This window comes from Cetorhinus maximus, chromosome 19 (assembly GCF_964194155.1).
Source record: "Cetorhinus maximus chromosome 19, sCetMax3.hap1.1, whole genome shotgun sequence".
Lineage (NCBI taxonomy): Eukaryota > Metazoa > Chordata > Chondrichthyes > Lamniformes > Cetorhinidae > Cetorhinus > Cetorhinus maximus.
The window spans coordinates 11,299,343-11,314,642 of NC_135897.1; the positions used below are offsets into that span (position 1 = coordinate 11,299,343).

Consider the following 15,300-nt stretch of genomic DNA (forward strand, 5'->3'; position numbering starts at 1 on the left):
GGCAAGAGAATGCAGTGGGCATCCCACTTGGATGCTGGTGCAGTGCACCATAGTTAAGGGGTAATTAATAATCCCAGGGTACCTTATCCCTCAAGGGTAGAGGTTGAAAATGTGAGGAGAAAGCCCAAACTTTAATAGTCCTAGTTTTTATTTATATGGAGTGGTCCCAAAAAAACAAGCAATTTGAAACCTCACCTTGGGAGATTATTTTGGAACTACATGTTTCTAAGAAAATGATATTTTAAAATAAAATTAGTATTCACTCTTGTGAGCAACAGTGGTTAATCTGCTACCTGGCAACAGGAAATCCCAGGCTAGTAATGAATGAGAACCAGCAACTGCCTGGAGAGGGAAAATTATTGGTTCTGATCTACCATGAAGAGCTGAAAAAATTACAGTATGCTCTGGTTCACCATCATCTTTATTAATCAGGAAGGCTGATGAAACCAAACACAAAAGGGAATATAGCAAGATTGTGTGTCCAGGTAAAATCCTGACCAGAGTAGGGCAGAGTGTGGCTAACACAGCTTAAATATTTGAGGTAAGTTCCAGATGTGAACAAAGATTGGGAGCTTGCCCATTAGTGTGTTGCTGTAGGGTTAAAGAGTTGCAACAACTTAAAGGGGCAGGCAATGACAATGATGGACTGGGAGCACGGCCTCCAGTGCAGCTAAATAATGTCTGGCAGGTCTCCAGGATGATAGAGCTCTAACCTGTTGAAGTAAAGAAGAGCACAAAGCTTGAAGGAAAGCAATGGAAAGAAGTGGCCAACTCACACATCACAATACTATACAGCCAAATATTTAGCAACCTTATCAGTCAGGTAAGTAAGCAAGACAAACCAGCTATATCTTCCTGGAACAGACTGTTTGTATTATGCCTGCCATTGCCTTCTTTCGCTGTGCTAAAATACTTTAATTGCTTACCAGCTGATCACAGCCCCAGGTTTCACCTTAATGTTGCCTCAAAAATCAGGGGTTACCAGCAGAAAATCTACATTCAAGTGTCCACTATATCCTCTCCCTTTCACCAGTTTCTAACCTGATCTCCAAAAGGCATCGGTACCTTCACTGAAGTTTAGCAACACTGATAACAGTCACCCTTGGTGTAGGCTCATCCAACTGGTCCAAGTCTTGACCAGGAACACAAATGGACTGTACAACCATGGTTGCATCACAAATCAGAAGATCTGCACGTGCACACTTTCAAAAGAGGACGCTACATTGCAATCAGGAATAGAACCAGTGGTTGATTTTTCCTTCCTGAATCCAGGGACACAACTCTAAATTATGTGCCAAAAGCTAGCACAACACAACACAGCACATTTTTGGTCTGGAGGGTTCAGCTGCTTACTGGATACACACACAGAGCCCTCAGAGTATTTTTTTTTTTAATTTGTTCATTGATGTGGGTGTCGCTGGCTAGACCAGCATTTATTATCACCCCTAACTGCCCTTGTTCAGAGGCAGTTAAGAGTCAACCACATTGCTGTGGGTCTGGAGTCATATGTAGGCCAGACCAGGTAAGGATGGCAGATTTCCTTCCCTAAAAGGCACTAGTGAACCAGATGGGCTTTTACAACAATCGACAATAGTTTCATGGTCATCATCAGACTTTTAATTCCAGATTTTTATTGAATTCAAATTTCACCATCTGCCATGGTAGGATTCGAACCCAGGCAGAGCATTACCCTAGGTTTCTGGATTACCAGTTCAGTGACAATACTACGCCACCACCTCCCCCGATCCAGGTGATCTGTTATGAAGCAGGGTTGACCTAGACTTCAGAGCAGATTATACAGATCTCGTACAAAGACAAGAACAAAGTGCTGAAGATGTTGAAAATCTGAAATAAAAACAGAAGACGCTGAACATACTCAGCAGGTCTGGCAGCATCTGTGGAAAGAGAAACGGAGTTAATGTTTCAGGTCAGATTCTGCCAGGCTTGCTGACTATTTACAGCATTTTCTGTTTCTAGATTTGTTTCATTTCTGTCAATCGTACACAAAAACAGAGCTTGAGAAAAAGGCACACAAAACAATTAATGCTCTTACCCAACTGGTCGCGGGGATCCTGATGCATTCCGCATTGTGCCATCTAAGCGAGGGCTTGTTGCCTCTGTTGGCTGCGGAGGAATGAGGCTTTTCCGGACAGCCATACTGCAAAAAAAAAGACACAATAAGAAGTTAAAATACCTTATTGAACAAAATCACAGCCCATTTATTTCAGGCAATATAATGTACATTAGGGGCCCAGGTATTAACCCAGGGATTAGAAGTGCAATCGCAATTTAGGGGCATTTCAGCTGAAGTCCAGCTGAACAAACATGTTGAAGGTCAGAGGTCTTCAGTAGAACATCAAGCTCCATGCAACCAGATCAGGTGTATAAGAACATGAACTGAATCATACTGCAACATACCCAGATCAAGTGTACATGCACTAAACCAAAATTCATTGGCATTGCTACAGGACAACTGATCTGCCTAACAAGTCAGCTAAAAATCTTTTAAAAACAATTACATCATAAAACTCTAACAATGGCACTTAGTTAAGTTTGTTTTGGCTAGGAAAATTTATATTTATTGGTTGTGGCTACAGAAGTCCTCTGCACGTGAAGTGCTTTCAGATGTTTGAGCTATAGACAGCATATGGATGGGATTATCTGAGACCAAACAGTATTTCCAGCGCTGGGAATGTCAGCTCAGTTGCTATATTGCAGCCAGCAAGCTTAATATTCCTTCTGGTATTCTCAAAATGTTTCTACACTTGGGTGATTTATCAGATTTACTTTTCCTCCACACAGTTTTCCCCCCAACATTCCCTAAAACTCATTGACGATCATAGAAAGATTTTCCTCAATGCACATTAGTCAGATTTCGCGACATGTCCCTAAGCAACCGAAAGAATTTTCCTACAGTCTAAATTAAAGTCAGAACTCCCCTCCATTATCTTTGTCCCTGTCAAACTGACCAGGTGCAGTCAGCCAATCAGCAGTTAACCGTTCTTACCCATCTGAGGCTGGCTTCTTGCGTAGAATGCTGGGTCGTGGCGAAGATCCCTGTGCTGGAGCAGTTGTACTGTTGCTCTGAGTGTGGGTCTGGATCACAGTGGTGACAGCAGGCGTTGCACTAAATGTGCTAATGGGATTGGCTACAATGGTGGCCCCATCTGTTAACACCACTGCTGAGAAAAGGCACATGTAAAGCAATGACATGATGTTCCTGATGGACTTGTGAATCCAACACACAGTGCTAGAGTAGATTTGACAATTTAACTAAAAACGAAAGAGCAACTGGCATCAAGCAAGTTCCAAAGGTGGAACTCAGTGGGGTGATTCAGGGGGCAAACTACAAGGGTGAAGCCCCAGGGTTTCTCATCAATTGAGGCCTGAAGCTGTTCTACACCCATTATCCCAGCCAGCAATTATTAAAGATCTACTATTATCCAGTTTGCTTTTTGTGTAATTAAGACGACCACTCACCGTCTCCAGCTCACACTATTTCATAAACAGATCTGGAGCACCATGTCCTCGGTGATATTTGGAACCAGGCACAGCGTAACTAATGAATATGATCAGGAACGACTTGGAGAGTACAAAGCATCCTCTATCCAACTACCTGTTTCCCCCTCAGTAACATTGTGAAAAGCGATATAAAAATGTAAGTGTTTGAACAATTCCCAAAGCATGTTACAGCCAATGACGTCCTTTTTGAATTGTAGTCACTGTTGTAATTTGGGAAACGTGGCAGCTGATACATGCACAGTAAAATCCCACAATGTGATAGTGACAGGATAAACTATTTCAGTGATGTCGGTTGAAAGATAAATACTTCCCAGGACACTAGTGGGGGGAACCTGACAACATATTAACGATGCCCAGCTTTAGTTCATCACCACCGCTATCAACCTCTCCAATGCCTATGTCAGACTGCTTGGACCAACATCCAGGCTTGGACGAGCCAAAATTTACTTAAATTAAAACAAGACGATTAAGGTCCCATTGTCTTCTAACCACGCTACAAATACTGTTCCCTCGCCACGGATTCCATCCTCTCCTTCACCATTGTCTCAGGCTGAACCAGGTTGTTCTAGACCTCAGTGTCCTATTTGAGCCCGAGCTGAGCTTCCAACTCCATACTCCCCGATCAGGAGGACAACCTATTGGTAACATTATTTGCCTCCACCACTGCCTCAGCTCATCTGCGCTGATATCCCTCAACCATGGTTTTGTTACCTCAACTATTCTAAACACTCTCCTGGCTGGCCTTCCATTTTGATACCTCGAATTTGTGCCCATCCAAAATTCTGCTGCCCACATGCTAAGTTGCATCAAGCCCCGTTCACCCAGTATCCTGTGCTTCCTGGCTTACAGTCGATACTACGATTTAAAAATTCTCATTCTTGTTTTCAAATCCTTCCATGGTCTCGCACCTCCCTGTTTACGTAACCTCCTCCAGCCCCACAACCTTACTCCAACTCTGGCCATTTGAACATCCCAATTCCCTTCACATCACCATTAGCAGCCATGCTTTCAGCTGTCTAAGCCCTAAACTCTGCAATTTTCTCCCTTAACCTTTCTACCTCTTGACCTCTTTCACTTCCTTCAAGACCCCTTTTAAACATAACTCTTTGTCCAAGCCATTGGTCACCCACCCTAATATCTCCCTATGTGGTTCAATGTAAAATTTTGTCTGATAGGTCTCCTGTGAAATATCTAGTGTTGTAAAGTCACCATATATTTGCAAGTTTTTCTTCTGGATTAATAGTCCAGTAACATAACCACTGCCAATCCATACCTAAGATGTTTATTAAACCTTCAGTGTAATTATTACGTTAGGAACACACAACTGAACTACAACAGGCATCCAGGCTACTAGGGATAAGCTCAAACACCCAGACTGAATAAATTACACAAGTTAATAGATAAATTACAAGAATCAGAATTGGACAGCACAGGAGACACACAGTGTCTGCCCTTTGAAAGGGCTAACAACAACTTGTATTTATAAAGCATCTTTAAATGTTACAAAGCATCTCATTGCACTTCACAGGAGCATTATCAAACAAATTTTGACAAACGTGCCACATATGGAGTTATTAGGTCAGATGTCAAAAAGCTTGGTCAGAAAAAAGGTCTTAAGGAGCAACTAATCCAATTAGTTCCACTCCCCTGCTCTTTCCCCATAGCCTAGCAAATGTTGCTTTAAGTATATATCCAATTCCCTTTTGGAAGTACCTACAGTGTCTGCTTCCACTGCCCTTTCAGGCAGTCCCTTCCAAATCATAACTCATTACATTAAAAAATTCCAAATCTCCCCCACCCATTGTCTTGTCAATTATCTTAAATCTGTCCCCTCTGGTTACTAATCCTCCTGCCAGTAGAAACAATTTTCCATGGAAACTTTATTAAAACGCTTCATAATTTTGAACCCATCAAGTAAATCTCCCCTTAACCTTCTCTGCTCCAAGCAGGACTATCCCAGATCCACAAAACTGAAGCCCCTCATCCCTGGTACCATTCTAGTAAATCTTCTCTGTACCCTTTTTAAGGCTTTGACATGCTTTCTAAAGTGTGGTGTCCAAAAGTGAACACAGTACTCCAGCTGAGGCTAGACCAGAGATTTATAAAGGTTCACCATAACTTCCTTGCTTTTATACTCCATGTCTCGATTTATACAAAGTATCCCAGATGCATTTTTAAGCAGCCTTTTCAACTTGTTCAACAATTTGTGTATACAAACATGCAAGTCTCTGTTCCTGGGCTTCTGTTAAAAATTAATACAGAGCAAAATACGGTGCAATTAATTCGAATGTCAAGAATTCGGTCACAATTGCTTCGCCTTTTCAGACATTGGGGATGCCTTTTTGTTAGTAATTGCTTCCCTTTTCTGTACAGTGATGTAGCCGAGCCCATAAATTACTCAAAATGCAGCTTCCTCTTTACCTGGTGGTTTGTTCTCTGTAGTCTGTTGAGGGCCAAGTGTTGCAGGTTGCATAGCTTGGGTGCCAATAGATGTTGACTGAATCCCCTGTGCCCCAAGTGGAGCTGGTTGAATCCCTTGGGGGCCAATTGAAGTAGGCTGTAGCCCCTGGGCACTGATCGATGCAGGCTGCAGCCCCTGAATGTGACGTGCATGCGTAGTGTCCACAGTCATCAGCTGCATAGGGTTCAGATGGACAGTGGAGGCCACGCCCACACCTGCCTGAGCTGCGATTGCTGCTGCAGACACAGAGCTCGGTGCTTGTGCTGAAACTGAGACAGAGATTGGACATTAGTCTTAAAAAGAAACAACTTACTTATTCAGAAGCTCATGTTTTTACAAAGAGAAGTTATAGGATCATAGAATGTTACAGCACAGATGGAGGCCATTCAGCCTGTTGTGCCTGTGCTGGCTCTTTGAAAGAACTCCCCAATTCAGTCCCACACCCAAGATTTTTCTCCATAGCTCTGCAAATTAGTTCTTTACAAGCATATATTAGCTGGTTATGTAAAAATCATAAAACAAGTAGCCCAGTCTTTGCTCTTAGTTGTTAACATGGACACTGACAAAGATTTCCTTTGTGCACAAAAGCAGTAACAATCATAAGACACTTTCTTTACAAGTTATGATTTCATTACACAACATGCAAATAAACCCTCACTGCTGTCTGCACCCCCACGCTCCCCACCAGTCCCCCGTGTCAATTGTGGACAACCGAAGATTCGCCACTGGGTTCATAAACATAGCACAACGGAACCCTCCTTTTATCTCCATCTCACCTGCCAAATGGAGCACGATTTATAAAACCAAATGAAGGGAATAAACGCAAGTAAACAGGGTCAGATAGAGTGCATAAATCTCATTAAAGTGTGAAAGCAAATGGCAGCTTGAGAGTTTATAAGAAGTCGTCATTTTAAAATCAACTAGTCTGACATGCTGTCTGTTCCTCTGCTACATTTACCTTTAGGAGCAGTTAGCCACGTTGATTGTGACTGGTACCAGGGGCTAATGACCAAATGAAGCCATGGCTCCAGTCAAGCCCATAAGATGAGTGATGGTTCTAAAAAGGTGAACAAGCTGTCTTTTTTGTCAATGTGCCCAAGAAAATATGGAATGACAGTTAGATTGCAATTGAAAACAAATTCTGGGATACCAGAGTTTCAGCTCAAAAGCTATGATTATTCTGATCTTCCCATTAAACTTAGCAATTGATGAAGTTACACATTACATCCTGTAAGCAATCCATCTCAGTCCTATTACAAAAAGTTTGGTGCTTTTAGAGAGCTGATGGTTTGGTTAAAGGGATTTTCACTGTATTAATTCTGGTTCATCAAGTTCACATTTACAGAAAAGGAAAAGAAAGCAGAGTTAGCAACTCCCAATCCTTAAAGTAAGTGTGTTTGGCCCGATTTCAAAAACTTAAATGTGCAAGAACGTAACACTTGCCTGGGTAAATAGAGGGCTAACTGCCACATCTTTCCTAGGTTTCCTTCAACAGCTGTATATAGATTGATTCCGAACAGTTGTTCAAATAATTATTTTGATGACATTAATTGATTTATAAAGTATTCAGATAAAATTTAGCAAATGCCAAACTTAGTTTACACCTAAAATTTTCAGGCTGACACAATCGAAAACATATATTTAAAACATACAAAACCCACATAAAATTGTCTTACTCTAAAGCATTCTGATGACTTTGAATAATGGCACAGCCTAGTGTAGCACAAATCAAGAAAACAGGTAGTCTCAGTTTTAACATCAGTTCATCTGGTAGGGGATTAGTCATGAGAGCAGTGATTGCCCTTCAGGGTCCTTGGAGCTCCAGGAGGAGGTGGAGGGGGTGGTGGGTGGGTGGAGAAGGATTGCAGGGTAGGGGAAATGAATGGGAATAAATCAGACAGCCCAAGTACCCTCTCCTGACTACTCCCCAGTCACCCCAGCTGGATAACGGGCATATTTGCCTGTCAAGTGAGAACAAAATCCAGGGAAGACTTGCCTGACAAGATGAACAGCCATTTGCACAAGGTACTGAAGAGTTGGCAGCACCCGTGGAGCTATCCATCAGGAATATTTTTTTTTTGGGGATTTGGATTGTTTAACAGCAACGCTTTTGTCATTTCTTTTCACATTTGTTAAATAAGAATAAACTTCAACTGGGCAGCGGGGGGGGCGAGGTTTCAAATAAACTGAAAAATGTATTTAACATGCAAATTTAAAAAAAAAGCGATTTAAATATACACAATATACTTAAAACTTAATAAATTCTATTGTGTTGAAGTCCTTTCCTTGGATATAGATGCAAGAACATCCTTGTGTGTATAGTCCAGCCCACACTGAAAATGCCTTTAGAAGAGATACAGCAAATTTTAGATCACAGAATTTCCATTAACTATGAGGGTGCAACATTGTCCATGAAGGACTGTACAACTTGCCACTAACTGGAACCTCCAAATTCAAATATAACAGCAGTCTTAACTAGGCTGCAACTCTGAACTCATACTGAATCGCAAGTTGTACTTTGCTACAAGACTGTGAAAGACATCAAACAATTTTCCCACATAATTAGGAAAAAGAAAATTACAAGATTGTTTCATTACGTTGGAGAGAGTTGGAAGGTTTTATTCACTTCATGGGAATAATGCAAGGATCACAGGCTTCATAACAACCTTCATAACAGTTGTTAGATGCACAAGCTAATTATTGAGCAATTAAAATTACACATGAACACTAATTATTGTATAATTATAAAACACCTCTCCATGGTGATATATTACTGCAAGAAACTAGGTCAGATAATCAGTCACCATGCAGATTTTCAAAAAAAACTTGCTTCTAAATTGAAAGATATTGTAAAGTTTACAATCTAGTAAACTGTTGCTATCTCTGTAGTGGATTTATTTGTCTTTATGAGCTCAATACAGTACCACTCCAAGCATGCCCATTTACGAGGGGAATTCACATCGCTAAGGAAACTACTGAAAAAATTGAGTTAAAATCTAATGGCGCACCCTCGCAATTTCTCAGAGTTTATCCAGCTAACAGCCAAGCCATTTAACTTTCAACAACACCAAAGCAAAATACTGCAGATGCTAGAAACCTGAAATATAATCAGAAAATGCTGGAAATACTCAGCAGGTCAGGCATCAATGGTGCAGAGAGAAACAGAGTTAACATTAAGGGTCAATTATCTTTCATCAGAAGTGGTCATTGACTTGAAACGGTAACTCTTTCTCTCTCCACAGTTGATGCATGATCTGCTGAGTATTTCCAGCATTTTGTTTTTATTTAAATTCTCAACATCCGGCTTCTCAACTCCTCTGACAGCTCTTTGTTCCTCATGTATTCTTATCCTGGCCACTGCTGTAAAAGCACCAATGAATGAATATAGTATATCCATACCTGGGTATTGCCGTATAGTGGACACAGTGCTAGTTATTGGGGTAAAGGTGTGCGCCAGTGTTGGGTAGCCAGGGATGGCAGCTGATGGTGGGTAAGCTGGCAGATAATACTGGAACTGCACAGGTACTTGCCTGGATGCAGGGGAAAAGGAATGAGAAGTGAATTAATCTTAATTAGTAGCAATTCCAAGCAGGTTTCACAATTCAAACTGGGACTAGACCATTGAACTTTTGAATGAATTTCTACAAGTTTATTTAGGTTTCAATACCTCCACCTGCTTCAAATTAAATCTGTCGCCTACCCAAGTTGCCCATGTGTCAGCCGAGAAGTTGTTGTGTTGTCTGGTGTTTGGGGTTGGGGGGGAGGTGCAGAGGGTGTGCATTACAGTCTAATTCAATCCTATCCTCATTGCCACACAACCACATTTTCCAACAGGGTCACTGGATGGTAATTGGGTGGAGGCCATGGTGCTTTTTTCCCTTTCGCACTACACTGAAGGATCACTTGGGTTAAGTGTCACCCGGCATATGTGCAGCTGTGCACGATTATGGGTCAGCACCCCCGGAGGGATGGCAGCAGGGAGAAAAGGAGAAAGCAAGAGGAAAATCTTGACATATTTGAATGCAATGAGAATGCTGAACATTTATCCACAAAATTTTTGCTCGCGATTCTAACTTATCCATTCAAACACTGAAGAACATCATTCTGTCTGGCAGCTTACCTGTTCTCAGTTCGTGTTTCCATGGTAACAGGGTTAGGTGAGGCCCTATGACCAGGTATGGAGATCAGGTTCCCCCTTTCTGTTGTATAGTCAGGCTGGATCCGTGGGGAAGTGTGGGTTATTGGTTGAGGAACAACTTTTGCTGCAACACAACACAGGATAGCATACATTAGTGGTAGAGATTGCATTCCCTTCTGCTTGTGCTAGTTTTCCAAGGTTTCGCGACTCTTCCCAAGTTACAGCAGATGAGCAAGAGAACTTCCACATGCTGCCTAGAAAACCAACCCTTGATCTAGACCAACAAATAGCAGTGGGTTCCTGCTCAAAGCATCTCAAAAGGAACATACTGTGTACAGTTCTGGCCATCGTAATACAGGAAGCCATGCGATCGCAGTGGAGCGGTATGGAGGAGATTTATGAGGATGTTGCCAGGAATGGACAATTTTAGCCATGAGGAAAGATTGGGTAGGCTGGGATTGTTTTCCTTGGAACAAAGGCGGCTGGGGAGAGATCTAATCTAGGTGTATAAAATTATACAGGGCCTAGTTAGTGTGCATAGGGTGGGCAATTTTCCCTTTACAGGGAGGTCAACCATCAGGAGGCATAGATTTGAAGTAAATTACAGAAGGATTAGAGGAGAGTTGAGAAATTATTTCACCGAGAGGATGGTGGAGATCTGGAACTCACTGCCCGAAAGGGTAGTAGAGGCAGAAACCCCCATTGTATTTAAAAAGTACTTGGATATGCACTTGATGTGCTGTAACCTACAGGGCTATGGACCAAGGGCTGGAAGGTGAGAATAGACTTGATGGCTCTTTTTCAGTCAGCAGAGACATGATGGGTGGAATGGCACCTTTCTGTGCCATAAATTTTTTATGTTTCCAAACCTCATTACTGATAGGTGAAGTAGTTAATTTTTCCTACAATTGTACTTTGTCCCATTGTAGGATCACAAACCTGGCGATCCAGTCAGACTATTCTAGGGAGTCATTAATACAATTTCTACTGAATGGTAAGAGAAGAATTTTGAGTGTCTCATTCAGAACATTATTCCACCTCTCCCTGAAGGCAGAGCTCTGCCAATACAAAGTACCCAGCATCCTGAATGGGAATCTGAAGTTTGCATGTGAAGGAATGCAATGTCTTAACGCAAACTCAGGCTTGAGTTGAACCTGATTCCTTGCAACTGGAGGTCAGGGTTTGCTTCAGTGTAGCACTTTCCGTTGCAATCTGGAAGTTGTGCCATTTGCTTTCACTCACCGACGGGAATAGTAGAAGTGGTGACTACAGGAGCATGTGGTGTGTGAGAAGCCATCGTCATATTAACAATTGTACTGCTCGTCACTTGAGCATGGGAAACTGCACCTGCCAAGGAAGAGGAGGGATTGTGAATCAAGAAAATATCAAGAAAGCTGGCAGACAACCAATGACATCTATTCCCAAATAAGATAAACTCTCAGCAATAGAGGCTAGATCATGTTTGAGAGGCACAAACACAAGATTGTATCTTTTCCAAACTTTCTAGTCTTATTATTTAACAGAAAAATTCTATTACAAAAGTCAGCTTTAAAAAAAACGCTAACAGATTAGGTTTTGAATTTCTTGCATTCATCGTTTCCTTCAAGATCGTTTCACAGACTTTGCTGTACCTGTTGCAAACTCAAATATTTTGCGCATTGCAAAGTTAACTTAAAGCAATAGGCATTACAGAAAATCAGCTAAGCATTGTTCTAACCATTTAACTGTGTTTCACAAAAGGCTGTCCTAAGATCAGAGAAGGATCAGTGTTGGCACTCTCCCTTCACAACTATATCCAGCTACTTTTAAAAAAAAGTTATCCAGCATTGATATACAGCAAAAAGCACAGAATGCAAGCACTGAAAATAAAATCAAAATAGACAATGCACAATATGAATAAGTCAATCACTACATAGAATTAATCTTCAATAGGATTCTCGTCTTTCCTAGCTACTGTCTTGAGGCTTACCAGCGTTCTAATCACGGTGTGTCACAAAGGCAGGAAGAGCATCCTAAAAATTAAAATAGTAGCTTCACCACCAAAAGCTGCTCTATAAACTACCAAGTGGTTTCGTATATGCAAGGAGTGCAAGTAAAGATCGCAGCCACCTGACTTGTGTGGCAGTTTAATATTCAGCTTAAAGGTTAAGGTTTCAACCCTTATGTGGGTGTGTCTGGATTTTAACATTGGCAATTGGCCACGCTAACCTCAATTTGCTCCTTTACCTAAAATGAACTGACTGAAATCAGAAACTGTTCAAATCCTTGGCGTTAACACTCATACCACTGTAAGTAATCTGTAAAACCTTGAAGCAATTACTATTATACTGGGATCAGACTGAAGCCCCAATAATCTACATCCCCACTAGCCAGGCTCTTATCAGCCCCAGTCACATTCCAGATGCCAGTCAATTTGTCCAATGAGAAAGTTACATGTCTACTTTTCCAAAATGATGCTTTGTTTTTCAGTGCTTCTTTGCCACTTCATGACTTGATAAAAGGTGATCAGTACCTTTAACTGACACATGGGATTCTTTTCCTGTGGGTCACAAGTTATCTTTGCATAGTTATTGTGAAGCAGTGTCAGGAGTCATCTATCTCCACAATAACAATCTGCATTGATATAGCAACTTTAATCTCAAGGGGCTTCACAGCAGCGTTATAAAGAAAAATTTGACACTGTGTCAGATAAAAAGATATTAGGGCAGATTACAAAGCGTGGCTAAAGAAGTAGGTTTTTAAGGAGCATCTTAGAGGAAAGAGAGGCATAGGGAAGGAATTTCAGAGTTTAAGGCTCAGGCAGCTGAAGGCACAGCCATACAACTGGAGACGCTCAAGAGGCTAGAATTAGATGAGTGCAGATACCTTAAGGGTTGTGGGTTGGAGGAGTTGAGAGAGATAGGGAAGAGCAAGACTAAGGAAGGATTTGAAAAGAAGGATGAGAAATTTAAAATCAAGGTGTTGCTCAAATGAGAGCCACTGTAGGTAAGCAAACACAGGAGTGCAAGTAAAGACCTGGGCTGTAGAATTTTGGATAACCTCAATTTACGGAGGGTAGAAAGTGGAGACCAGCCACGAGTGCTTTGGAATAGTTAAATCTAGAAGTAACAAAGGTATGGAAGAAGGTTTCAGCAAATGAGCTGAGGCAGGGGAAGAATCGGGTAATGTTACAGAGGTTGGAATAGGACATTTTAGTGATGGCACAGAGATTAGGTAACTCATCTCAGCATCAAATACAACAAAAAGGTTGCGAAGACAGTTGCCAGGGAGAAGGACTGAGTTAATGATAAGGGAATGGAGTTTAGCGCAAGACCGAAAACAATAGCTTCAGTCTTCCCAATATTTAAATGGAGGAAATTTTTACTCATCTAGTACTGAATGCAGGGCAAGCAGTCTGATAATTTAGAGACAGTGAAGGGATCAAGAGAGGTGGTGGTGAGATAGAGCTGCTTGTCAGCATACAATTGGAAACTGGTCCTTACTTTTCAGATGATGTCGCTGAGAGAAAAGTAGATGAGAAATAGGAAGGGAACCAATGAAAGATCCTTGGGAGATACCAAAGATAATGGTGCAGGAGCAGGAAGAGAAACCATTGTGAATGGTTCTCTGGCTACAATTAGATAGATGAGAAAAGAGCCAGGCAAGTGCAGTCCCACCCAGGTGGACAACAGTAGAAAGGCATTGGACGATGATGGTGTGGTCTAAAGTGTCAAAAGCTGACAGATCAAGGAGGACGAGGAGGGATAATTTGCCTTTGTCACAGTCACACAGGATGTTATTTGTGATTTTGATAGGAACTGCTTCAGTACTGCAGCAGGGTGGAAACCTGGTTGAGGACTTCAGTAGAATTGAGGCCAAGGAAACTTTATTCTATATAGGAGGTATGAAGGAGGTATTAGCAGGTAGCTGTACTTCTATTGTTTACGCAACTCACCCAAGGAAGCTACTTTTTAAAATGTGCCTAGAGATGCTTTGGGCCTGTGAAGATTAGAGAATCACAGAATTGTTACAGTGTAGAAGGAGGCCACTTGGCCCATTGTGTCTGCACTGGCTCTCTGAGCATTTTAACTTAATGCCAATCTCCTGCCTTTTCCCCGTAACCCTGCACATTGTTTCAATTTCATTCATCCAATGCCCTCCTTGAATGCCTCAATTGAACCTGCCTCCACCACACTTCCAGGCAGTGCATTCCAAACCCTAACTACTCGCTGTGTGAAAAAGACTTTTGTCACCTTGCATTTGCTTCTTTTGCAAAACACTTTAAAACTGTGCCCTCTGGTTCTCAATCCATTTACAAGCGGATTAGATTAGAAAGCTTGAATCTTGAATTTGATTTGAAAGTTAGTGACTATCTTAAAATGTCTCAGTACATGATCTTTAAAAAAAAAACACACAATGTGACTGTCACTGAGGTTGAGTAGGTTCCACTCTCCGTCACATCTTATCTGGGCTATTTGCATTCTAAAGAACAGTCAACTGCTATTGGTCAATCTAAAATGAAATCTCTAGAGCACACATACAATATGAGCATTTTTCAGACACCAGGTACTCACCCTGACCTGTGGTAGAGGGGATTGAATTTGTGGAGAGTATGGGTGCCACAGTAGCAGCAGCAACTGGTGTCCCGGTACTGAACATTGTTTTCTGTTGAAAGAGAACTGCCTTGTTGGTATTGGAGTTGACAACATTACAAGCTCTGGTTTCAATCTGTTATATTTCCACTGGCTGACTAACAACAGGAAGGGAGCCATCTTGAGATAAACACGAAATATAACAAGTTACGAAACAAGAATTCCAAGCCAGCTCAACCAGATCTTACACTTGCAGAGATTCTGATATGTGAACACCTGACAGTTGCCAGCTTGACAAACAGCTGCAGCTCTGCCAGTTGTGGCATCAAGGTAGTACAGTTGCTGCTCATTTGTTACAACAGGTGCAGCTGAAGACATCTGCTCCAAACAGCAAAATCAATGCTTTCCAGTATTGCTGATTTGTGTAAGCTTTCCATTCATTTGTGGCTGAAGAGCCACAAATGATGAGTTAAGAATGACTCTGGCACTGCAGACACTGTCCTACAAATAAGCACAGGGAAACCCCTGTATTTGTGAGAACCAAACTCAGCATTCATAGATACATATAGCACAGAAGGGGGCCATTCAGTCCATCCTGCCTGTGCCAG

At 41.7% G+C, this 15,300-nt stretch overlaps 1 protein-coding gene across 2 annotated transcripts in view; it reads right to left on the reverse strand.

Moving 5' to 3' along the window:
* sap130b (Sin3A-associated protein b) overlaps positions 1-15,300 on the reverse strand; it is a 56,853-nt gene that overhangs the window by 18,263 nt on the left and 23,290 nt on the right. Inside the window, exons 9-15 of one of the 2 annotated variants that reach the window (XM_078563498.1) lie at positions 14,675-14,765; positions 11,364-11,462; positions 10,104-10,245; positions 9,383-9,513; positions 5,944-6,252; positions 3,008-3,179; positions 2,054-2,158 (exon numbers count right to left, since the gene is read on the reverse strand). In XM_078563498.1, the coding sequence (XP_078419624.1) occupies positions 2,054-2,158; positions 3,008-3,179; positions 5,944-6,252; positions 9,383-9,513; positions 10,104-10,245; positions 11,364-11,462; positions 14,675-14,765 (1,049 nt within the window). Of the gene's footprint in view, positions 1-2,053; positions 2,159-3,007; positions 3,180-5,943; positions 6,253-9,382; positions 9,514-10,103; positions 10,246-11,363; positions 11,469-14,674; positions 14,766-15,300 lie in introns of both variants that reach the window. The other variant, XM_078563497.1, reaches the window with a different exon arrangement.